This window comes from Symphalangus syndactylus, chromosome 20, assembly GCF_028878055.3.
Source record: "Symphalangus syndactylus isolate Jambi chromosome 20, NHGRI_mSymSyn1-v2.1_pri, whole genome shotgun sequence".
NCBI lineage: Eukaryota > Metazoa > Chordata > Mammalia > Primates > Hylobatidae > Symphalangus > Symphalangus syndactylus.
Genome location: NC_072442.2, coordinates 41,808,466 through 41,834,008, shown reverse-complemented (window position 1 = coordinate 41,834,008; position 25,543 = coordinate 41,808,466). Strand labels below are relative to the sequence as shown.

Sequence of the window (25,543 nt, the reverse complement as noted above, 5' to 3'; positions counted from 1 at the left end):
CAACATGGTGAAACCCTGTCTCTACTAAAAATACAAAAAATTAGCCAGGTATGGTGGCACAGGCATGTAATCCCAGCTACTCAGGAGGCTGAGGCAGGAGAATCGCTTGAATCCAGGAAACAGAGGTTGCAGTGAGCCGAGAGTGTGCTACTGCACTCCAGCCTGGGTGACAGCGAGGCTCTGTCTCAAAAGAAAAAAAAAGTCAGTTGAGCAGAAGGTTGTTGTGTGAGGATGATGGTCCTCTGCGGTGCTGCCCAGCAACAAGAAGGCTGGCAGCAGCTGGACACACAGCAGACTGGGCGGCAGCAGGGCTGGCAGCAGCTGGAGCCACAGCTCAGGTCTAGGCAACCAGGCAGGCAGACACTTGTGGGGTGGTGGCAGGTTCTTCTGCAGTACACAGGTGCACAGGAGCTGCTATGGCCACAGCTGGACCCACAGCTGGTTTGGCCACAGCAGCTGGACCCACAGCAGGTGGGCTGGTAGCAGGGTGTGCTGCAGCAGGAAGGCTGGCAGCAGCTGGTCACACAGGTGGGCTGGCAGCAGGTGGTCCTACAGCAGGTTTTTTGACAGCAAGTTGGGTGGCAGCAAGGCTGGCAACAGCTGGACACACAGCAGGAGGGCTGGCAGCAGGGTGTGCTGCTGCAGGTGGTCACAATGGTGGGCTGCCAGCAGGTAGTCCTGCAGCAGGTGGTCCTGCAGCAGGTAGGCTGACAGCAAGGGGAACAACAGTGGGTCATGGTGTCAGGGGTGGAGGATGGACTTCTGGTCAGAGGTGAGTTTCCCAGAATTTGATGACCCTTTGCAATCTGGACCCTTTATACACGTGGCCTCCAAAGTTTCCACAAGTCAGCAGGATTTTTCTTTCTTGCTGTTTACAATTGTTCTCCATAGTCAGTTTGGCATTGTCAAAATCGAAGTCATTTCCTAAATGTTATGAATCTTTGGAAAGTAAGGGTTTAATCTGTTTCTTAATTGTGAATTACTCATAGAAACTTTGTTTCAGATAAAAGGAAGGCAGTCTCATCATCAGCTTCGTTCCTGCTCTGACCATCATTTCGTCATGTGATAGTTCCTGGTGACTGGGGAGGCTCAGGAAATTCTCTCTGCCCAGTCTCATCCTTTGGCTGTACGTAGACTGGGAAGTGTCTGTGGGGAGAAGCATGATGTTGATATATTCACAGTGGTGAATTGAATCCGTGCTTGGGACCAAGACTGTTCACCCACCAAAGTCTGATTCAAGACTGACAGGCATCTCTCTATGTGCAACCTACTTTACCTGTCTCTTCCAGTTCTATAAAAGCCTCTTGGGAAGAGGGTGTTCTCATAATGTGTTCCATGTGGCAGAGCAGAGCCAAAGCAAACAGGTAGAAAGAGGAGGAGTTCACTGGAATTCACAAAGCATCAAGCAATCTACCTGCTGGGGTGACCATTCATCCTGATTTGCCTGGGACTGAAGGGCTTACCAGCATGAGAGTCTGGGACTGGGAATTACTGTGACATAACTGCTTTAGGTCCAGGCAAAGCAGTATGAGCTGTGGCTCTAGCCCTAATCCGGGTTACTGGCACAATCATTGCCATTTCTCTGTCTCTGTCTCTCTCTCTCTCTCTCTCTGTTTTCAATGAGGGAATTAGATGAGTTGAGATGATATCTGATTCCTCTTTGAGGTCTACCATGTTTAAAACTTTTTAAATTATACAATTCATTTCAGAAGAGTGCAAATTATGAATTTCCAACTTGATATAATATTACTTTGTAAATACATCTAAGTCCCCATTACCAGTTTACAAAATAGAAATTAATTCCATTCCCTCCAAATTATATCTTTTTACTTATCTCCAAAGGTAGCTAGTCACCCTATCAAGTTTTAATCCTGTAGGTCAGTTTTGGCTTTTTCTTTGACTTTTATGTAAAAAAATTATAGAATTTGCTTCACTGTATTTTTGGCATAATCAAAAGCAGCAATTATAACATGGTCCTTCATTTTGGATCCTTCATGTTAGCAGACCAGCAGGTATATAAAGGAGTTAATATTTCATGAGGGATAATTTTCATGAAGCCATAGAGTGTAGGGAGAATATATCTGAAACTCAAGAGATTTACTATATATATTAAAGTATTACACTGCCATTAAAAACTATGGCAAATAAAGTGGCTGAAATTTATTTTCTTACAGTTCTGAAGGCTAAAATAAAGGTGTTGGCAATGTTGTTTTCATCTGAGGGCTGTGAGGGAAGTATCTATTCCAGGTCTCTCTCCTTGACCTGTGGATGTCTATCTTCTCCATGTGTCTCTTACATCATCTTCCCTCTATATGCATCCTGTTTGAATTTCCCCTTTTTATACAGACATCAGTCATATTGAATCAGAAGCACAATTTATTCCAATATGATCTTATCTTACCATATTGCATTTAAATGACCCTATTTGAATACGAGTTCTTGGGGACACAATTCAACCCATAACCTTGGAATATCTCGTAGTGTATCCATGCCCAGTGATAAACACAAATGAGTAACAAAAGCAACCACAGTTGGACAATGGTATAGTAAGTAACTAGAGGGTAAGACCCATCAGGCAGGAAGTTCTGAGCTACCTCATCAGGCAATTATCTAGACCAACAGGAGTGCTGGCCAGTAGTGAAGGGAGTATAGAACTGGTGGAAACTGATGGAGATTATGAATCTCAGAAGCACCCTATTACAGAAATAGTTTCTTTTCCCTTCCCTTCCCTTCCCTTCCCTTTCTTTCCCTTCCCTTCCCTTCCCTTCCCTTCCCTTCCCTTCCCTTCCCTTTCTTTCCCTTCCCTTCCCTTCCCTTCCCTTCCCTTCCCTTCCCTTCCCTTCCCTTCCCTTCCCTTCCCTTCCCTTCCCTTCGCTTCCCTTCCCTTCCCTTCCTTTCCACTCCCCTCCCCACCCCTCCCCTCCCCTCTCTTTCTCTTCTTTCTTTTCTTTCTTTCTCTTTCTTCTTTCTTTCTTTTTCTTTCCTTCCTTCCTTCCTTCCTTCCTTCCTTCCTTCCTTCCTTCTTTCCTTGATTCTTCCTTTATTTCTTTTTTTCTTTCTTTCTTTCTTTCTTTCTTTCCTTTCTTTCTTTCTTTCTTTCTTTCTTTCTTTCTTTCTTTCTTTCTTTCTTCTTTTTTCTTTCTTTCTTTCCTTTTCCATCCTTCCTTCCTTCATTCTTTCCTTCCTTTTCACTCTCTCTTTCCTTCTCTCTCTTGCTCTCTTTCTTCCTCTGTTTCTTTCTTCCTGTCTGTGTATATTGTGTTCTTCCCATATCTTTCCTAGTTTTTTCCTCCTCTCTCACCTTCTGTTCCTCCTCTTCCTCCCCCTCCTCTTTCTCCTAGAGCTCATGGCTGTCCACTACATTTAAGAAGGAAAGACTGGACTTGAATGGAGCAAATGTTACTGTAGACAGGTCTTCATTACCACACCTGTATATCATGGAACTTAGTGTGCTCGTGCCAATTTCCATCTGCCTGAATCTGCATCTCTGTGCCTTAGGGCTCTTGTATTGCAACTACAGAAAATCATGTCACCTGTGCACGATACAGGGCGAAAAATATTCAACTGAAAATTCTAAAGAGTGGATTCATACAGACTCTAACTTCTTCACTCCTGAAGTTTGAGAATTCAAAGTTGTGTGTTTTTCATCATTTCTGAAAAATTTCCCTTTAGCTTAAGCTTCAGTTGATCTCTGTGATAATGGCTTAATAGTATACCCTTTTCTGTATCGCTGCCACAATCCCTTCTGGCGTGTTCTGCCCTCCCTAATACACTGTATTGATTGGAATCTTTTTCTCAGAGTATCTTCTGGGAAAAACCAAACTATGACATTACATCTCTCAGCCTCAATTTCCTCATCTCTAAAATTAGAACGCTAATGCCTACTTTGAAAGTTTTTTCAGTAATTAATGGTAATGTACATAAAGGATTTACACAATATCCATCAAATGATAGGCAACTGAAAACATATTATTTCTTTTCTCTCCAGAAAATTCCTAAACTAATTTTAATGTTGATGATAAGAGTATATTTATAATAATTAATTAGATCAACTTTTTTTTCTTTTACTTTAAGTTCCAGGACACATGTGCAGAATGTGCAGGTTTGTTGAGTAGGTATACATGTGCCATGATTGTTTGCTGCACCTATCAACCTGTCCTCTAGGTCTTAAGCCCTGCATGCATTAGGTATTTGTCCTAATGCTCTCCCTCCCCTTGTCCCCGACCCCCCCAATAGGCCCTGATGTGTGATGTTCCCCTCCCTGTGTCCGTGTGTTCTCGTTGATCAACTCCCACTTATGAGTGAGATCATGCGGTGTTTGGTTTTCTGCTCCTGTGTTACTTTGCTGAGAATGATGGCTTCCAGCTTCTTCCCTGTCCCTGCAGAGGACATGAACTCATTCTTTTTTATGGCTGCATAGGATTTCATGGTGTATATGTGCCACATTTTCTTTATCCAGTCTATCATTGATGGGTATTTGGGTTGGTTCCAAGTCTTTGCTATTGTAAATACTGCTGCAATAAACATATATGTGCATGTGTTTTTATAGTAGAATCACTTATATTCCTTTGAGTATATACCCAGTAATAGGATTGCTGAGTCAAATGGTTTTTCCGGTTTTAGATCCTTGAGGAATTGCCATACTGTCTTACACAGTGGTTGAACTAATTTACAATCCCACCAACAGTGTAAAAGCATTCCTATTTTTCCACAGCCTCACCAGCATCTATTGTTTCCTGACTTTTTAATAATCACCATTATGACTGGCATGACATGGTAGCTCATTGTGGTTTTGATTTGCATTTCTCTAATGATCAATGATGATGAGCTTTTTTTCATATGTTTGTTGGCCACATAAAAGTCTTCTTTTGAGAAGTGTCTGTTCATATCCTTTGCCCACTTTTTGATGGGGTTGTTTGTTTTTCTTGTAAACTTGTTTAAGTTCCTTGTAGATTCTGGATATTAGACCTGTGTCAGATGGGTAGATTGCAAAAATTCTCTCCCATTCTGTAGGTTGTGTGTTCTCTCTGATGACAGTTTATTTTGCTGTGCAGAAGCTATTTAGTTTAATTAGATCTCATTTGTCAATTTGGGCTTTTGTTGTGATGGTTTTTGGCATTTTTATCATGAAGTCTTTGCCCATGTCTATGTCCTGAATGTTATTGCCTAGGTTTTCTTCTAGGGTTTTTATGATTTTGGGTTTCACATTTAAGTCTTTAATCCATCTTGAGTTAACTTTTGTATAAGGTGTAATGAAGGGGTCCAGTTTCAGTTTTCTGCATACGGCTAGCCGGTTTTCCCAACCCTGTTTATTAAATAGGGAATCTTTTCCCCATTGCTTGTTTTTGTCAGGTTTGTCAAAGATCAGATGGTTGTAGATGTGTGGTGTTATTTCTGAGGTCTCAGTTTTATTCCACTGGTCTACATATCTGTTTTGATACCAGTACCATGCTATTGTGGTTACAGTTGCCTTGTAGTATAGTTTGAAGTCAGGTAGCGTGATGCCTCCAGCTTTGTTCTTTTGTTTAGGATTGTCTTGGTGATATGGGCTTTTTTGGTTCCATATGAAATTTAAAATAGTTTTTTTTTTTAAATTTTGTGAATAAAGTCAAGGATAGCTTGATGGGAATAGCATTGAATCTATAAATTACTTCAGGCGGTATGGCCATTTTCATGATATAGATTCTTTGTATCCATGATCATGTTTTTCAATTTGTTTGTGTCCCCTCTTATTTCCTTGAGCATGGTTTGTAGTTTTCCTTGAAGAAGTCCTTCAAGTCATTTTTAAGTTGTATTCCTAGGTATTTTATTCTCTTTGTTGCAATTGTGAATGGGAGTTCATTCATGATTTGGCTCTCTGCTTGTCTATTATTGATGTATAGGAATGCTTGTGATTTTTGCACATTCATTTTGTATCTTGAGACTTTGTTAAAGTTGCTTTTCAGCTTAAGGAGTTTTTAGGATGAGACGCTGAGGTTTTCTAAATATAGAATCACATCATATGCAAACAAAGACAATTTTACTTCCTCCCTTCTTATCTGAATGCCTTTTATTTCTTTCTCTTGCCTGATTGCCCTGGCCAGAACTTCCAATACTATGTTGAATAGGAGTGGTGAGAGAGGGCATTCTTGTCTTGTGCCATTTTCAAAGGGAATACTTCCAGCTTTTGCCCATTCAGTATAATATTGGCTATGGGTTTGTCAAAAATAGCTCTTGTTATTTTGAGATATGTTCCATCAATATCTAGTTTATTGAGAGTTTTTAACATGAAGGATGTTGAATTTTATCGAAGGCCTTTTCTGCATCTATTGAGATAATCATGTGGTTTTTATCATTAGTTCTGTTTATGTGATGGATTACGTTTATTGATTTGCATATGTTGAACCAGCCTTGCATCCCAGGGATGAAGCCAATTTGATCATGGTGGATAAGCTTTTTGATGTGCTGCTAGATTTGGTTTTTACTAACTTTATTGAGGTATAATTGAATAAAAATTGTATATATTTAAGGTATACAAAGTGATGTTTTGACATATATATTTATAGTGAGGTATTCACCACAGTGAAGCTAATTCACATATTCATTCGCTCACATACTTGCCATTTCAGGTATAAAATGAAGTATTTTTAGCTATGGCCACACTACCGTACACTAGGTCTGCAGAACTTATTCACCTTGCATAACCGATGTTGGCCAAAGTAAATGTTTTAGGTCTTCGTCTCCTTTACCCTGTCACCCAAGAAGAATCACAGTCAATGGATTTTGTCTCTTAGCCAAGTCTTCAAAGCATTTGAGGTACACAGTCTCAGAAGTTGGCACCTGTCCTGGAAGTCTACATTGTTAGCTCATCAGAGGTATTTCTAGCACTCCCATGCTGGTAGGAGGTCCCACGAAGGTAACCCAGGTCCCCGACTTTTCTATTTCTCTCAGAGCCAGTATAAATCAGTCCTTCCATTAGTGAATGCTTGGGTTGCATCACCAGTTCAGGGCCAAAAGCACCAGCCATCTGTCTACCATGACTTCTATGAATGTACACATTTTTCTACTTTCAGTCCTTCTTACATTCTTCTGATTTCCCTGAAAACACAAACATTTATTTCCTTTAGATGCTTAATTTTGGCCTCATGAAACATAGAAGATTGTTGTAACCCATTAGATAGCTCGGAGATTATGGATGCAAAGTCATATGTGCCTGTTGCATAGTGTCTCAATCTCAAACTTTGTCCTTACTTAATTTTCCTGATAACATTTTTATCAGGAAGTCAAATTGTCTAAATGTTGCATAAGGTATGGTCTGTATTTTACATGGAATTACTTAATTCCATTTTGCACTTTCGAAGAAATTTCAGGAGGAGGCCAGATATGAATTTGATTTATATGATACGAAGGAATTAGTCTCCTTAAATGAGGATACGATGCATTCTGAAAAGTTTTTGATGCATCCTCTTGAAAACCAGAACAAGACAAACATGCCATATCTCACCACTCCTATTCAAAATAGTAATGGAAGTCCTAGCCAGAGAAATATGGCAAGAGAAATAAAATAAAGGTATCTAGATAGGAAAAGTGGAAGTTAAACTATCTCTGTGTGTGAATAAGATTTTACACCCAGAAAACCTCATAGTCTCTACCTAAAAGCTCCTTGATCTGATTAGCAACTTCAGCAAAGTTTCAGGATACTAAATTATTGTACAAAAATCAGTAGTATTCCTATACACCAACAACATCCCAGTTAAGAGCAAAATCAATAATGTAATCCTTTTCACAATAGCCACAAAAAACAACAAAATACCTAAGAATGCAGCCCACCTGGGAGGTGAAAGATCTCTACAACAAGAATTGCAAAACACTGCTCAAAGAAATTAAAGATGACACAAGCAAACTGAAACACATTTTATGCTCATGGGTAGAAAGAATCAATATTGTTAAAATGACCATACTCCCTAAAGCAATGTACAGATTCAATGTCATTCCTATCAAACTACCAATGACAACCTTCACAGAATGAGGAAAAAAATGTTTTACAATTCATGTGGAACCAAAAAAGAGCCTGAATGGCCAAGGCAATCCTAAGCAAAAATAACAAAGCTGAAGACATCACATTATCTGACTTCAAACTACATTACAGGCTACAATAACCAAAACTGCATGGTACTGGTACAAAAACAGACACATAGACCAATGGGACAGAATACAGAGCCCAGAAATAATGTTGCACACCTACAACATGTGATCTTCAGCAAAGTTGATGAAAATAGGCAATGGGGAAAAGACTCCTGATTTAATAAGTGGTGCTGAGATAACTGGCTAGTCATTTGCAGAAGATTGAAACTGGACCCCTTCCTTACATGGTATACAAAAATCACCTCAAGATAGATCAAAGACATACATGTAAAACCTAAGGCTATAAAAACCCTGGCAGACAACCTAGGCAATACCATTCTAAACAGAGGACCAGGCAAGGATTTTATGATGAAGTCACCAAAAGTAATTGCAAAAGGAGAAAAAATTGAGAAATGGGACCTAATTAAACTAAAGAGCTTCTGCACAGCAAAAGAAACTATCAACAGAGTAAACAGACAACCTACAGAATGGGAGAGAATATTTGCAAGCTATCTATCCAACAAAGGTCTGATATCCAGAATCTATAAGGAAGTTAATATCCAGAATCTATAAGGAAGTTAATATCCAGAATCTATAAGGAAGTTACACAAATTTACAAGCAAAAACCAAACAATCTCATTAGAAAGTGGTCAAAGGACATGAACAGACACTTTTCAAAAGAAGACATTCAAGCGGCCAAAAAGGATATGAACAAATGATCAACATCACTGATCATTAGAGAAATGCAAGTTAAAACCACAATGAGATGCCCTCTGACACAAGTCAGAATAGCTCTTATTAAAGTCAAAAAATAAAAGATGCTGGCAAGTTTGTGTAGAAAAAGGAACACTTATACACTGTTGGTGGAATTGTACATTAGTTTAACCATTATGGAAAGCAGTTTTGGGATATCTCAAAGAACTTAGAATTAATACGTGACCCAGCAATTCAATTATTGGGTATACACCCAAATGAATATAAATTGTTCTACCATAAAGACACATGCATGCGTTATGTTCATTGCAGCACTACTCACAATAGCAAAGACATAGAGTCAACTAAAACGTACGTCAAAAGTAGACTGGATAAAGAAAATGTGTTACATATACACCATAGAACACTATACAGAAAAAAAAGGAAAAAAAGAACAAGATGATGTCCTTTGCAGCAACACAGATGGAGCTGGAGGCCATTATCCCAAGGGAACTGACACAGGAACAGAAAACCAAATACCACATGTTCTCACATAAGAGTGGGGGCCAAACATTGAATACATATGAACACAAAGAAGGGAACAACAGACACTGGAACTTACCTGTGGGTGGACTGTGGGAGGAGAATGAGGATCAAAAACTGCCTATCAGGTGTTATGCTTATTACCTACGTAAAAAACCAATCTGTACACCAAACCCTGCAACACACAATTTAACTATAAAATAAACCAGCACACGTACCCCTGAACCTTAAAAAAAGTTAAAAAATTTCTCTGATGCACGTGAATTGAATGATTGGCTGGTATAGGCCAATAGGATCCCTGCATTCATGACAGCTGCTAAATGCAGACCCTGCTGCTGTATCATGTAGCTGTTGCGCACTGACTGGTGGGCAATTAATTTGGGAAGACTTTTGTGAACCCAAATGTTATCTCTTGCCAAATACTAGAGATTATTCTTTCCACTGTTAAATAAACTCAAGTGCATAACTTGCTAGTGCTGAGTCCCAATGTCATTTCTACTTTATTGAGAGTTTAATGTAAGTGTCTTTGGACAGAAAGAGAAGACGCAACCTGGCATCAGAGTCTGTCCACTATTAGCTACATAACATCACACATTAAAATTTTCCCAGTTGGAAAATGGAGGCAATAATACATGACTGTCTGTTTTGAGAATCAAATTGGATAATACATATAGTATGTGATATATGTGTAAATCCCGTATCACGAACGTTTTCAAATAAAACAAATCACCATATGGGATGAATAATAGTTCCAAATTTATTTATTAAGTGAGATTCTGTCTCAAAAAATAAAAAATAAAAAAAGAAATATATAAGTAAGATCCTTGGTTATAGGGAGATAATCCAGAGTGATAGTTAAAAGAAGGAAAGAGGATACAAGATTCATGAGTATATTGAAAAGAAAACATAGTTGTGAAGATTCTTAATCATTTGCAGAAACTTAAGTTTCTTAAGTGAAGAGAATGAAGCTCTTGACTTTTGAGTCAAAGCTGAGACCATGACTCAAAATTGAGAACACATGAAGCTGGCACATGATTCACAAGGTATAAGAAAAAGAGAATCAGGATGAAGTACTCTGCCCTCCCTCAAGCTGATTCACAAGATTTTAAACATGCAGAGAATTAATAAAAATTTGGGTGAGAGCATGGTGGCTGTCAGCAGTAAGGTAAATTAGTCCTCCAAAAGATAAGTCAGTTGAGCAGAAGGTTGTTGTGTGAAGATGGTGGTTCTCTTGGGACTTCATCAGCAGCAAGAAGGCTGGCAGCAGCTGGACACACAGGTGGGCTGGAAGCAAGTGGTCCTGCAGCAGGTGGTCTCACAGCAGGCTGGGCGGCAGCAGGGCTGGTGGCAGCAGGGCTGGCAGCAGCTGGAGCCACAGTTCTGGTTTAGGCAACCAGGCAGGCAGACAGTCGTGGGGTAGTAGCAGGTTCTTCTGCAGTACACAGGTGCACAGGAGCTGCTCTGGTCACAGCTGGACCCACAGCTGGTTTGGCCACAGCAGCTGGACCCACAGCAGGTGGGCTGGCAGCAGGGTGTGCTGCAGCAGGAAGGCTGGCAGCAGCTGGTCACACAGGTGGGCTGGCAGCAGGTGGTCCTGCAGCAGGTGTTTTGACAGCAAGTTGGGTGACAGCAAGGCTGGCAGCAGCTGGACACACAGCAGGAGGGCTGGCAGCAGGGTGTGCTACTGCAGGTGGTCACAGTTGTGGGCTTCCAGCAGGTGGTCCTGCAGCAGGTGGTCCTGCAGCAGGTAGGCTGACAGCAAGGGGAGCAACAGTGGGTCATGGTGTCGGGGTGGAGGATGGGCTTCTGTTCAGAGGTGAGTTTCCCAGAATCTGATGAACCCTTGCAATCTGGACCTTTTATACACCTGGCTTCCAAAGTTTCCACCAATCAGCAGGACTTTTCCTTGTTGTTATTTACATCGTTTTCCACAGACCCTTTGGGATTGTCAAAGGGGAAGTTGTTTCTGAAATCTTATGAATCTTTTGAAAGTAAGGGTTTAATCTCTTTCTTAAGTGTGAATTACTCATAAACACTTTGTTTCAGATAAAAGGAAGGCAGTCTCATCATCAGCATCATTCCTGCTCTGACCATCTTCTAGTCATGTGATAGTTCTTGGTGATCTGGGAGGCTCAGGAAGTTCACTCTGCCCAGCCTCATGGTTGGCTGTACGTAGAGTGGGAAGTGTCTGTGGGGAGAAGCATGATGCTGATATATTTACGGTGACAAAATGAATCCATGCCTGGGCCCAAGACAATTCACCCACAAAATTCTGACTCAAGACTAACAGGTATCTCTCTGTGCAATCCTCACCACCTGTGTCTTTCAGTTCTTTGAACGTCACTTGGGAAGAGGGTGTCTGTCACAGTGTGTTCCATGTGGCAGAGCAGATCGAGAGCAGGTGGATGCAGAGAAATCCACCGGGATTTAGACAGTATCAAGCAATCTATGCCCAGGGTGACCAGTCATTCTCACTTGTCTGTGAGTGTGGGGATTACCAGGATGAGAATGTAGAACTTTCTATGACACAACTGCTTGAGATTCAGGCCAGTGTGCATAAGCTGTGGCTCTAGCCATAACCCTGGTTACTAGCACAGCCAGTGTCATTTCTTCTGTTTCTTTCTTAGATAGAGTCTTGCTCTTTCGCCTAGGCTGGAGTGCAGTGGCGTGATCTCGGCTCACTACAACGTCCAATTCCCGGGTTCAAGGGATTCTCCTGCCTCAGCCTCCCGAGTAGCTGCGACTACAGATGCCTGCCACCACGCCCAGCTAATTTTTGTATTTTTAGTAGAGGGGGGGTTTCACCATATTTGTGAGGCTGGTCTCAAACTCCTGACCTTGTGGACTGCCCGCCTCGGCCTCCCAAAGTGCTGATATTACAGGTGTGAGCCACCAGCCACAGCCTCTCCTTCTATTTAATGAAGTAATTAGATGAGTTGAGATGACACCTGATTCATCGTAGAGTTCTAACATGTTTAAAAGATTTTCTAGGAATACCATTCATTTCAGAGGAATGCAAATTATTAATTTCCAACTTGATACATTATTATATTGTAAATACATCTATGTCCCCATTACATCTATGTTAGGAAATAGAAATTAATCCCATTCTCTCCCAATTATATCCTCTTACTCATTCCCAAAGACAGCTAATCACTCTGATAAGTTGTAATCCTGTAGGTAACTTTTGGCTTTAAAAAATATTCATGTAAATAAAAATTATAGTATTTGCTTCTCTATTTCTTTAGCATAACCAAAAGTAATCGTTATTGTATAGTCACTTTGGACTCTTCATGTCAGGAGAGCAGCAGACAGAGAAAGGAGTTACTATTTGGTGAGGGGTAATTACCCTCAAGCCATATAGTGTGGGAGAATATATCTATAGCTCAGGAGATTTACTGAGTATATTAACTTACTAGCAGTGCCATGATAAATTACTGCAAACCAAGTAGCTTAAATTTATTTTTTCACGGTTCCGAAGGCCTCTAGTCTGAAATTAAGCTGTTGGCAATGCTGTTTTCATCTGAAGACTGCGAGGGAAGTATCAGTTCCAGGTCTCTCTCCTTGACTTGTAGATGTCTATCATTTCCATGTGTGTTTGACATAAGTTTTCTACTATATGCATACTGTCTCTGAATTTCCCCCTTGTATAGATATCAGTCATATTTAATCAGAAGCCTAAGACCTTTTCTTATCACATAACATTTTAAATGATTCTATTTGAATATGAATTTTGGAGGACATATATTAATCCATAACACTGCAGAATCTCATAGTGTGTCCATGCCCAGTGATAACCACAAAAGAGTAAAAACAGTAATCACAGCGGACAGTGGTATAGTAACCAGGGGCTCAGAGCCTTCAGGAAGGATGCTCTGAGCTATTCCCTCAGGCAGTTATCTCGACAAACAAGAGTGCTGGCCAGGGGTGAAGGGAGAATAGGACTGGTGGTAATTAATGGAGCTTATGAATCTCAGGTGCACTGTATTATAGCAGCAGTAAGTGTAGCTTATTTCATTGGCCTTCATTTTATATGTCACTTCCTCCCCCAGCTTTTCGTTTCCTTCTTCATTTTTCTTTCTTTCTTTTTCTTCAATCACCCCTTCTCCTTCCTTCTTTCATGTTTTTTTTTGGTTCCTTTATCCCTTCCCTTCCCTTCCCTTTCTTTTTCCTTCCTTCCTTCCTTCCTCCCTTCTCTCTCTTCTTCTTTTTTGTTTCTTTTCTCTTTCCTCCTCCTCTCATATTCTGTTCCTTCTTTTTCTCTCCTCTGCTTCTTCCTTCTTCTAGAGCTTGTGGCTGTCCATCTCATTTAAACAGCAAAGATTTGACTTGAGTGGAGCTAATTGTAGGTCTCAGACAAGTTTTCATAAGTGCACCCATATATCTTGCATGTTAGTGTGCTTGGATTAATTTCCATCTGTCAGAGTCTGCATCTCTGTGGCTAAGGGCTCTTGTATTGTAACTGTAGAAAGTCATGCCTCCTGTGAGTGCAACACAGAGAAAAATACTCAACCAATGATTCTGGAGAGCTGATTTATAAAGACTCTAGCTTCCTCATTCCTGGAGTAGAATAATTCTAGCTGTGTTTTTCATCATTTCTGATCGTTTTCCCTTTAGTTTAAGCTTTAGTTGGTGACTGTGATACTGACTTGATAGTGTACCCTTTTCTGTATCACTTCCCCAATTCCTACCGGTGTGATCTGCACTTCCCAGTAAACTAGTTTCACTGGAATCTTTTCTTCAAAGTCTCTTCTGGGAGAAACTAATCTATGACATTATGTTAACTCCCTCAGCCCCAATTTTCTTATCTCTATGCTGGGAATATTAATACCTCTTCTGAAAGTTTGTTAAAGAGTTAATAATAATGTACACAAAGCGTTTAGCAAATACCCACCATATAGCAGGCAATCCAGAACATATTAGTGTCTCTTGTTCAGAAAATTACCAATTTTAATGTTGAAGATAAGAATATTTTTGCAATAATTAACTAGATCCGCCAGGCGCAGTGGCTCACACTTGTAATCCCAGCACTTTGGGAGGCCGAGGCGGGCGGATCACGAGGTCAGGAGATCGAGACCACAGTGAAACCCCGTCTCTACTAAAAATACAAAAAATTAGCCGGGCGTGGTGGCGGGCGCCTGTAGTTCCAGCTACTCGGAGAGGCTGAGGCAGGAGAATGGCTTGAACCTGGGAGGTGGAGCTTGCAGTGAGCCGAGACTGCGCCACTGCACTCCAGCCTGGGCGACAGAGCAAGACTCCCTCTCAAAAAAAAATAAAATAAAATAATTAACTAGATCAACTAAATACTTTTTTCCTAGCTGTATTGAGGTATAATTGGTAAATAAAAATTGTGTCTATTTCAGGTATACAAGGTGATGCTCTGATATATATATTCCTTGTGAATAATATGTTTATTAGGTCATGAAACTACCATTTCCTTTGTTGTGGTGTGAACATTTAAGATCTACCTTCTTGGTAAATTTCAGGTATATGATAAAGTGTTATTAACTATAGTCACATTACTGCACAGTAGACATGCTGAACTTATTCATCTTTCATAACTGATGCTAGTCAAAGAGGATGTCCTAGTTTTCATCTCCTTTACTTCATCCCTGAACGATGATCACAGTAAGTGGCCATTGTCTCTTAGCCAAGTCTTCAGAGCATTCTAGATTCACAGTCTCAGAAGTTGGCATCTGTCATGGAAATCTACATTTTTAGCTGATCAGAGGTACTTCTAGCACTCCAATGCTGGTAGGAGCTCCCAAGAAGGTGACCCAGGTCCCCAACCTTTATATTTCTCTCAGAGCCTGTATCAATCAATCTTTCCATGGATGAATGCTTGCTTAGCTTACATCAGTTCAGGACCCGAAGCACCAACTTCTGTCTATTATGACTTCAATGGATGCACAAGTTCTACTTTGTTCCTTTCTTACATTCTTCTGATTTCCCTGGAAACACAAGTTTTTCATTTCTTTGAATGCTTCCTATTGGCCTCACAAAATGCAGAAGGCTGTTTCATTCCCTTACTTGGCTCAGAGATTATGGATTGTGCCAAGTCTTACATGCCCACTGTGTAGTTTTTCAATTCTCAGCTTTGTTCTTACATAATTTCCCTTGTAACATTTCAATTCGGGGACAAATTGTCTTAATGTGGCAAAGTGTATGGTCTGTATCTTACAAGAAATAATTTAGTTTCATTTACTTTGTCAATAGGTATTCAGGAGATGAAGGCTGTATAAGTATTTTATTTACATGATATTGACAATAAGTTTCTTCAGATGAGACTCTCTCTCAGGAGTCCACAATAAATTCCCAAGCGCTTTTTGATGCAGATGAATTAAATGAATGGCTGGTCAGAGGCTGAGACAAAAAGAGATCCCTGCATTCAGGGTAGCCATTAAATGCAGTCCCTGCTGCCATATCATGCAGCTGTTGCTCACTGAGGTGTGGGAAATTGGGAATTTTTTGTAAACAAAAACGTTATCTGCAAATATAAGAGATTATTTGTCTTATTGTTAAAAAAACTCAAGTATATGTCTTGCTAATGCTTACTTCCAAAGTCATTTCTACTATATTGAGAGTTAAACATAAGTGTCCTTGGTCAGAAAGAGAGGACCTCATCTTGGACAAGAGTCTGCCCTTTACTAGCTACATAACATCACACATTAAATTGTTCTCAGTTGAAAAAATGGAGGTAATAACATATGACCATCTGTTTTGAGAATCAAATTGGATAGTACCTATGGTATGTGATACGTGTGTAAATCCCATATCAGGAATGCTTTCAAATGAAACAAAACACCATATGAGATGAGGATGGTTCAGAGTTTATTCAGAAACATATAGCTAAGAATCTCTGCTGGTAGCAGAGATATAACCCAAAGTTATCATGAAAAGAAGAAAGAATGATACAGGAACCATGAGGAGGATATTGAAAACAAAAATATGATTGCAAAGATTATTGATCAGTTGCAGAAACCTAGATTCCTTAGAAGCAGAGAATGAACCTCTTGACTTTTGAGTCAAAGCTGAGACCATGACTCAAAATTGAGAACACACAAAGCTGGCACATAATCCACAAAGTGTAAGGAAAAAGGGAATCAGGATGAAGTATTCTGACATCCCTCAAGCTGACTCACAAGATTTTAAACATGAAGAGAATTCATAAAAATTTGGGTGACAGCATGGTGGCTGTCAGCAGCAAATTAAATTAGTCCCCCAAAAGATAAGTCAGTTGAGCAGAAAGTTGTTGTGTGAGGATGGTGGTTCTCTTGGGACGTGATCAGCAGCAAGAAGGCTGGCAGCAACTGGACACACAGGTGGGCTGGAAGCAAGTGGTCCTGCAGCAGGTGGTCTCACAGCAGGCTGGGCGGCAGCAGGGCTGGCAGCAGCTGGAGCCACAGCTCTGGTTGAGGCAACCAGGCAGGCAGACAGTCGTGGGGTGGTAGCAGGTTCTTCTGCAGTACACAGGTGCACAGGAGCTGCTCTGGCCACAGCTGGACCCACAGCAGGTGGGCTGGCAGCAGGATGTGCTGCAGCAGGAAGGCTGGCAGCAGCTGGTCACACAGGTGGGCTGGCAGCAGGTGGTCCTGCAGCAGGTGTTTTGACAGCAAGTTGGGTGACAGCAAGGCTGGCAGCAGCTGGACACACAGCAGGAGGGCTGGCAGCAGGGTGTGCTGCAGCAGGTGGTCACAGTGGTGGGCTTCCAGCAGGTGGTCCTGCAGCAGGTGGTCCTGCAGCATGTAGGCTGACAGCAAGGGGAGCAACAGTAGGTCATGGTTTCAGGGGTGGAGGGTGGGCTTCTGTTCAGAGATGAGTTTCCCAGAATCTGATGACCCCTTGCAATCTGGGCCTTTTATACACCTGGCCTCCAAAGTTTCCACCAATCAGCAGGACTTTTCCTTGTTGCTGTTTACATTGTTTTCCCAGTCCGTTTGTGATTCTCAAAGGGTAGTTGTTTCCTTAAGGTTAAACAGATTAAGGTTTAATCTCTTTCTTAATTGTGAATTACTCATAGAAACTTTGTTTCAGATAAAAGGAAGGCAGTCTCATCATCAGCATCATTCCTGCTCTGACCATCATCTGGTCATGTGATAGTTCCTGGTGATCTGGGAAGCTCAGGAAGTTCTCTCTGTCCAGCCTCATGTTTGGCTGTATATAGACTGGGAAGTGTCTGTGGGGAGAAGCATGATGCTGATATATTTACAGTGACAAAATGAATCCATGCCTGGGCCCAAGACTAGTCACCCACCAAATTCTGACTCAAGACTAACAGGCATCTCTCTGTGCAACCCTCACTACCTGTGCCTTTCAGTTCTTTGAACGTCACAAGAGGGTGGCTGTCACAGTGTATTCCATGTGGCAGAGCAGATTGAGAGCAGGTGGATGCAGAGAAATTCACTGGGATTTAGACAACATCAAGCAATCTATGCCCTGAGTGACCATTCATTCTGCCTTGTCTGCGAGTGTGGTGATCACCAGGACGAGAATGTAGAACTCTCTATGGCATAACTGCTTGAGATTCAGGCCGACCAGCATGTACTGTGGCTCTAGCCGCAACCCGGTTACTAGCACAGTGAGCATCATGTCTTCTCTCTGTATTTCTTTGTAATGAAGGAATTAGATGAGTTGAGATGATGCCTGATTCATCACGGAGTTCTAACATGTTTAAAACGTTTTCTAGGTATACCATTCATTTGAGAAAAATGCAAACTAGTAATTTTCAACTTGATATAGTATTATATTGTAAATACAACTATGTCCCGTTACATCTATGTTAGGAAATAGAAATTAATCCCATTCTCTCCCAATTTTATGCTCTTACTCATTTCCAAAGACAGCTAATCACTCTATCAAGTTGTAATCCAGTAGGTAACTTTTGGCTTTTTAAAGTTTTCATGTGAATAAAAAGTATAGTATTTGCTTCTCTATTTCTTTGGCATAAACAAAATATGGGGATTGAGGGACTATGCAATGGGCATGTATGACTGCACAAACCATAAAGGTATAAAACAACCTTCTGAGTTTTGTGAGGCAAATAGGAAGCATCTCAGGGAAAACAAAAACCTGTGTTTCCAGGGAAATCAGAAGAATTTAAGAAGGAGGAAAAGTGTAAGAACTTTCTCATTCATGGAAGTCATGATAGATGGAAGCTAGCAGTGCTAGTAAATTAATACACTCACTAAATGGTCTAAAATTCTCTTTTTTTGTTGTGTCTCTGCCAGGCTTTGGTATCAGGATGATGCTGGCCTCATAAAATGAGTTAGGGAGGATTCCCTCTTTTTCTATTGATTATAATAGTTTCAGAAGGAATAGTACCAGCTCCTCCTTGTACCTCTGGTAGAATTTGGCTGTGAATCCATCTGCTCCTGGACTTTTTTTGGTTGGTAGGCTATTAATTATTGCCTCAATTTCAGAGTCTGTTATTGGTCTATTCAGGGATTCAACTTCTTCCTGGTTTAGTCTTTACCCATTTCTTCAAGATTTTCTAGTTTATTTGCGTAGAGGTGTTTATAGTATTCTCTGATGGTAGTTTGTATTTCTGTGGGATCGGTGGTGATATCTCCTTTATCATTTTTTATTGCGTCTATTTGATTCTTCTCTCTTTTCTTCTTTATTAGTCTTGCTAGCGGTCTATCAATTTTGTTGATCTTTTCAAAAAACCAGCTCCTGGATTCATTGATTTCTTGAAGGGCTTTTTGTGTCTCTATCCCCTTCAGTTCTGCTCTGGTCTTAGTTATTTCTTGCCTTCTGCTAGCTTTTGAATGTGATTGCTCTTGCTTCTCTAGTTCTTTTAATTGTGATGTTAGGGTGTCAATTTTAGATCTTTCCTGCTTTCTCTTGTGGGCATTTAGTGCTATAAATTTCCCTCTACACACTGCTTTCAATGTGTCCCAGAGATTGTGGTATGTTGTATCTTTGTTCTCATTGGTTTCAAAGAATATCTTTATTTCTGCCTTCATTTCATTATGTACCCAGTAGTCATTCAGGTGCAGGTTGTTCAGTTTCCATGTAGCTGAGTGGTTTTGAGTGAGTTTCCTAATCCCGAGTTCTAGTTTGTTATAATTTCTGTTTTTTACATTTGCTGAGGAGTGCTTTACTTCCAACTATGTGGTCAATTTTGGAATAAGTGTGATGTGGTGCTGAGAAGAATGTATATTCTGTTGGTTTGGGGTAGAGTTCTGTAGATGTCTATGAGGTCCATTTGGTGTAGAGCTGAGTTCAATTTCTAGATATCCTTGTTAACTTTCTGTCTTGTTGATCTGTCTAATGTTGACAGTGGGGTGTTAAAATCTCCCATTATTATTGTGTGGGAATCTAAGTCTCTTTGTAGGTCTCTAAGGACTTGCTTTATGAATCTGGGTGCTCCTGTATTGGGTGCATATATATTTAGGATAGTTAGCTATTCTTGTTGAATTGATCCCTTTACCATTATGCAATGGCCTTCTTTGTCTCTTTTGATCTTTGTTGGTTTAAAGTCTGTTTTATCAGAGACAAGGATTGCAACTCTTACTTTTTTTTTGTTTTCCATTTGCTTGGTAGATCTTCCTCCATCCCTTTATTTTGAGCCTATGTGTGTCTCTGTATGTGAGATGGGTCTCCTGAATACAGCACACTGATGGGTCTTGACTCTTTATCCAATTTGCCAGTCTGTGTCTTTCAACTGGAGCATTTAGCCCATTTACATTTAAGGTAAATATTGTTACGTGTGAATTTGATCCTGTCATTATGATGTTAGCTGGTTATTTTGCTCGTTAGTTGATGCAGTTTCTTCCTAGCATTGATGGTCTTTAAAATTTGGCATGTTTTTGCAGGGGCTGGTACCGGTTTTTCCTTTCTGTGTTTAGTGCTTCCTTCAGGAGCTCTTGTAAGGCGGGCCTCGTGGTGACAAAATCTCTCAGCATTTGCTTGTCTGTAAAGCATTTTATTTCTCCTTCACTTATGAAGCTTAGTTTGGCTGGATATGAAATTCTGGGTTGAAAATTCTTTTCTTTAAGAATGTTGAATATTGGCCCCCACTCTCTTCTGGCTTGCAGAGTTTCTGCCGAGAGATCTGCTGTTAGTCTGATGGACTTCCCTTTGTGGGTAACCCGACCTTTCTCTCTGGCTGCCCTTAACATTTTTTCCTTCATTTCAACTTTGGTGAATCTGACAATTATGTGTCTTGGAGTTGCTCTTCTCGAGGAGTATCTTTGTGGCATTCTCTGTATTTCCTGAATTTGAATATTCGCCATTCTTTCTAGGTTGGGGAAGTTCTCCTGGATAATATCCTGCAGAGTGTTTTCCAACTTGTTTCATTCTCCCCGTCACTTTCAGGTACACCAATCAGACGTAGATTTGGTCTTTTCACATAGTCCCATGTTTCTTGAGGCTTTGTTCCTTTCTTTTTACTCTTTTTTCTCTAAACTTCTCTTTTCGCTTCATTTCATTCATTCAATCTTCAATCACTGATATCCTTTCTTCCAGTTGATTGAATCGGCTACTGAAGCTTGTGCATTCATCACGTAGTTCTCATGCCATGGTTTTCAGCTCCATCAGGTCATTTAAGGACTTCTCTACACTGGTTATTTTAGTTAGCCGTTTGTCTAATCTTTTTTCAAGATTTTTAGCTTCTTTGCAGTGGGTTCGAACTTCCTCCTTTAGCTTGGAGAAGTTTGATCGTCTGAAGCCTTCTTCTCTCAACTCATCAAAGTCATTCTCCATCCAGCTTTGTTCCATTGCTGGCGAGGAGCTGTGTTCCTTTGGAAGGAGAGAGGTGCTCTGATTTTTAGAATTTTCAGCTTTTCTGCTCTGTTTCTCCCCATCTTTGTGGTTTTATCTACCTTTGGTCTTTGATGATGGTGACATACAGATGGGGTTTTGGTGTGGATGTCCTTTCTGTTTGTTAGTTTTCCTTCTAACAGTCAGGACCCTCAGCTGCAGGTCTGTTGGAGTTTGCTGGAGGTCCACTCCAGACCCTGTTTGCCTGGGTATGAGCAGCGGAGGCTGCAGAACAGCGAATATTGCTGAACAGTAAATGTTGCTGCCTGATCGTTCCTCTGGAAGCTTTGTCTCAGAGGGGTACCTGGCCATGTGAGGTCTCAGACTGCCCCTACTGGAGGATGTCTCCCAGTTAGGCTACTTGGGGGTCAGGGACCCACTTGAGGAGGCAGTCTGTCTGTTCTCAGATCTCAAACTCCGTGCTGGGAGAACCACTACTCTCTTCAAAGCTGTCAGACAGGGACATTTAAGTCTGCAGAGATTTCTGCTGCCTTTTGTTCGGCTATGACCTGCCCCAGAGGTGGAGTCTACAGTGGCAGGCAGGCCTCCTTGAGCTGTGGTGGGCTCCACCCAGTTCGAGCTTCCTGGCCACTTTATCTACTCAAGCCTCAGCCATGGCAGGCGCCCCTCCCCCAGCCTCGCTGCCGCCTTGCAGTTCGATCTCAGACTGCTCTGCTGGCAATGAGCGAGGCTCTGTGGGCATGGAACCCTCTGAGCCAGGCGTGGGACATAATCTCCTGGTGTGCCGTTTGTAAGACCATTGGAAAAGGGCAGTATTAGGGTGGGAGTGACCCAGTTTTCCAGGTGCCATCTGTCACAGCTTCCCCTGACTCCTTGCGCTTCCTGGGTGAGGCAATGCCTTGTCCTGCTTTGGCTCACGCTCAGTGGGCTGCACCCACTGTCCTGCACTCACTGTCCAATAAGCCCCAGTGAGATGAACCCGGTACCTCAGTTGGAAATGCAGAAATCACCTATCTTCTGTGTCGCTCACGCTGGGAGCTGTAGACTGGAGCTGTTCCTATTCGGCCACCTTGGAACTGCCCCCTATCATGACTTCTATGAATGCAGAAGTTCTACTTTGCTCCTTTCTTACATTATTTTGATTTCCCTGAAAATACAAGTTTTTTGTTTCTTTAGATGGTTCATATTGTCCTCAAAAACTGCAGAAGGTTGTTTCATTCCTTTCCTTCTCACAGAGATAATGGATTGTGCCAAGTCTTACATGCCCATGGCATACTTTCTCAATTCCCAGCTTTGTTCTTAATTTTCCTCATAACATTTCAATTAGGGGACAAATTTTCTTAATGTGGCATAAGGTACAGACTGTATTTTACAAGGAATAACTTGGTTTCATTTACTTTGTCAATAGGTATTCAGGAGACGGAGGCCATATAACAATTTTATTTACATGATGTCGAGAATAAGTTTCTTCAGATGAGACTCTCTCATGAGTCCACAATGAATTCTCAAGCATTTTTTGATGCAGATGAATTGAATGAATGGCTGGTCAGAGGATGAGACAAAAAGAGATCCCTGCTTTCAGGGCAGCCATTAAATGCAGTCCCTGCTGCCATATCATGCAGCTGTTGCTCACTGAGGTGTGGGAAACTTATTTGGGAAAACCTTTTTGTGAACAAAAATGTTATCTGCAAATGTAAGAGATCATTCCTCTCGTTGTTAAATAAAATCAAGTGCATATCTTGCTAGTGCTGACTTCCAATGTCATCTCACTGTATTGAGAGTTAAATGTAAGTGTCCTTGGGCAGAAAGAGAGGACCCCAGCTTGGACCAGAGTCTGTCTTTTATTAGCTACATAACATCACACATTAAATTGTACTCAGCTAAAAAAATGAAGGTGATAATACATGACTATCTGTTTTAAGAATCAAATTGGATAATACCTATGGTATGTGATATGTGTGTAAATCCCATATCAGGAATGCTTTCAAATAAAACAAAACACCATATGAGATGAGGATGATTCAGAGTTTATTCAGAAATATATAGGTAAGAATCTCTACTACCAAGGACATAACCAAAGTTATCATGAAAAGAAGAAAGAAGGATACAAGAACCATGAGGAGGATATTGAAAACAAAAATATGATTGCAAAAATTATTGATCAGTTGCAGAAGCCTATATTCCTTAGAAGCAGAGAATGAATCTCTTGACTTTTGAGTCAAAGCTGAGATCATGATTCCAAATTGAGAACAGACGAAGCTGGCACATGATCCACAAGGTGTAAGGAAAAAGAGAATCCTGATGAAGTATTCTGCCCTCTCTCAAGCTGATTCACAATATTTTAAACGTGCAGAAAATTCATAAAAATTTAGGTGAGAGCATGGTGGCTGTCAGCAGCAAATTAAATTAGTCTCCTAAAATATAAGTCAGTTGAGCAGAAATTTGTTGTGTGAGGATGGTTGTTCTCTTGGGAGTTGATCAGCAGCAAGAAGGCTGGCAGCAGCTGGACACACAGGTGGGCTGGAAACAAGTGGTCCTGCAGCAGGTGGTCTCACAGCAGGCTGGGCGGCAGCAGGGCTGGCAGCAGCTGGAGCCACAGTTCTGGTTGAGGCAACCAGGCAGGCAGACAGTCGTGGGGTAGTAGCAGGTTCTTCTGCAGTACACAGGTGCACAGGAGCTGCTCTGGCCACAGCTGGACCCACAGCTGGTTTGGCCACAGCAGCTGGACCCACAGCAGGTGGGCTGGCAGCAGGGTGTGCTGCAGCAGGAAGGCTGGCAGCAGCTGGTCACACAGGTGGGCTGGCAGCAGGTGGTCCTGCAGCAGGTGTTTTGACAGCAAGTTGGGTAACAGCAAGGCTGGCAGCAGCTGGACACACAGCAGGAGGGCTGGCAGCAGGGTGTGCTACTGCAGGTGGTCACAGTTGTGGGCTTCCAGCAGGTGGTCCTGCAGCAGGTGGTCCTGCAGCACGTAGGCTGACAGCAAGGGGAGCAACAGTGGGTCATGGTGTCACGGGTGGAGGGTGGGCTTCTGTTCAGAGATGAGTTTCCCAGAATCTGATGACCCCTTGCAATCTGGGCCTTTTATACACCTGGCCTCCAAAGTTTCCACCAATCAGCAGGACTTTTCCTTGTTGCCATTTATCTTGTTTTCCCAGTCCGTTTGTGATTCTCAAAGGGTAGTTGTTTCCTTAAGGTTAAGCAGATTAAGGTTTAATCTCTCTCTTAATTGTGAATTACTCATAGAAACTTTGTTTCAGATAAAAGGAAGCCCATCTCATCATCAGCATCATTCCTGCTCTGACCATCATCTAGTCATGTGATAGTTCCTGTTGATCTGGGAGGCTCAGGAAGTTCTCTCTGCCCAGCCTCATGTTTGGCTGTATATAGACTGGGAAGTGTCTGTAGGGAGAAGCATGATGCTGATATATTTACAGTGACAAAATGAATCCATGCCTGGGCCCTAGACTAGTCACCCACCAAATTCTGACTCAAGACTAACAGGCATCTCTCTGTGCAACCCTCATTACTTGTGCCTTTCAGTTCTTTGAACGTCACAAGAGGGTGTCTGTCACAGTGTATTCCATGTGGCAGAGCAGATTGAGAGCAGGTGGATGCAGAGAAATTCACTGGGATTTAGACAACATCAAGCAATCTATGCCCTGAGTGACCATTCATTCTGCCTTGTCTGCGAGTGTGGTGATCACCAGGACGAGAATGTAGAACTCTCTGTGGCATAACCGCTTGAGATTCAGGCCGACCAGCATGTGCTGTGGCTCTAGCTGCAACCCGGTTACTAGCACAGTGAGCATCATGTCTTCTCTCTGTATTTCTTTGTAATGAAGGAATTAGATGAGTTGAGATGATGCCTGATTCATCACAGAGTTATAACCTGTTTAAAACATTTCCTAGGTATACCATTCATTTGAGAAAAATGCAAACTAGTAATTTTCAACTTGATATAGTATTATATTGTAAATACATCTATGTCCCACTACATGTATGTTAGGAAATAGAAATTAATCCCATTCTCTCCCAATTTTATGCTCTTACTCATTCCCAAAGACAGCTAATCACTCTATCAAGTTGTAATCCAGTAGGTAATTTTGGCTTTTTAAAGTTTTCATGTGAATAAAAAGTATAGTATTTGCTTCTCTATTTCTTTGGCATAAACAAAAGTAATCTTTATCGCCTAGTCATTTTGGACTCTTCATACAAGCAAAGCAGCAGACAGAGAAAGTAGCTACTATTTGGTGAGGGATAATTACCCTCAAGCCATATAGTGTAGCAGAATATATCTATAGCTCAGGAGATTTACTGAGTATATTAATTTACTAGCAGTGCCCTGATGAATTACTGAAAAAGAGTGGCTTAAATTTATTTATCAGAGTTCCGAAGGCCTCTCTTCTGAAATTAAGGTGTTGGCAATGTTGTTTTCATCTGAAGACTGCGAGGGAAGTATCTGTTCCAGGTCTCTCTCCCT

At 41.3% G+C, this 25,543-nt stretch overlaps 4 protein-coding genes across 4 annotated transcripts; all 4 read right to left on the bottom strand.

The window, feature by feature from the left end:
• Nucleotides 1-185: 185 nt before the first annotated feature.
• Nucleotides 186-737, bottom strand: LOC129469650 (keratin-associated protein 9-6). Its single transcript, XM_055256439.1, has one exon. The coding sequence runs from the start codon at nucleotides 735-737 to the stop codon at nucleotides 186-188; it is 552 nt and encodes a 183-aa protein (XP_055112414.1).
• A 9,844-nt stretch (nucleotides 738-10,581) lies between these two features.
• LOC129469773 (keratin-associated protein 9-2-like) lies at nucleotides 10,582-11,121 on the bottom strand. The gene has a single exon (XM_055256756.2). The coding sequence runs from the start codon at nucleotides 11,119-11,121 to the stop codon at nucleotides 10,582-10,584; it is 540 nt and encodes a 179-aa protein (XP_055112731.2).
• Nucleotides 11,122-16,153: 5,032 nt separating this feature from the next.
• On the bottom strand, nucleotides 16,154-17,153 carry LOC129469774 (keratin-associated protein 9-2-like). Its single transcript, XM_055256759.2, has one exon. It carries the CDS (start codon nucleotides 17,117-17,119, stop codon nucleotides 16,625-16,627), a length of 495 nt encoding a protein of 164 aa, XP_055112734.2. The 5' UTR covers nucleotides 17,120-17,153; the 3' UTR covers nucleotides 16,154-16,624.
• Nucleotides 17,154-23,541: 6,388 nt separating this feature from the next.
• Nucleotides 23,542-24,066, bottom strand: LOC129470221 (keratin-associated protein 9-2). Its single transcript, XM_055257811.2, has one exon. The coding sequence runs from the start codon at nucleotides 24,064-24,066 to the stop codon at nucleotides 23,542-23,544; it is 525 nt and encodes a 174-aa protein (XP_055113786.2).
• Between the last annotated feature and the right edge of the window lie 1,477 nt (nucleotides 24,067-25,543).

What these genes read in the sequence shown, in the direction of transcription:
- LOC129469774 (XM_055256759.2), bottom strand. Translation starts at nt 17,119, where the DNA reads ATGACCTACTGTTGCTCCCCTTGCTGTCAGCCTACATGCTGCAGGACC.
- LOC129469773 (XM_055256756.2), bottom strand. Translation starts at nt 11,121, where the DNA reads ATGACCCACTGTTGCTCCCCTTGCTGTCAGCCTACCTGCTGCAGGACC.
- LOC129469650 (XM_055256439.1), bottom strand. Translation starts at nt 737, where the DNA reads ATGACCCACTGTTGTTCCCCTTGCTGTCAGCCTACCTGCTGCAGGACC.
- LOC129470221 (XM_055257811.2), bottom strand. Translation starts at nt 24,066, where the DNA reads ATGACCCACTGTTGCTCCCCTTGCTGTCAGCCTACGTGCTGCAGGACC.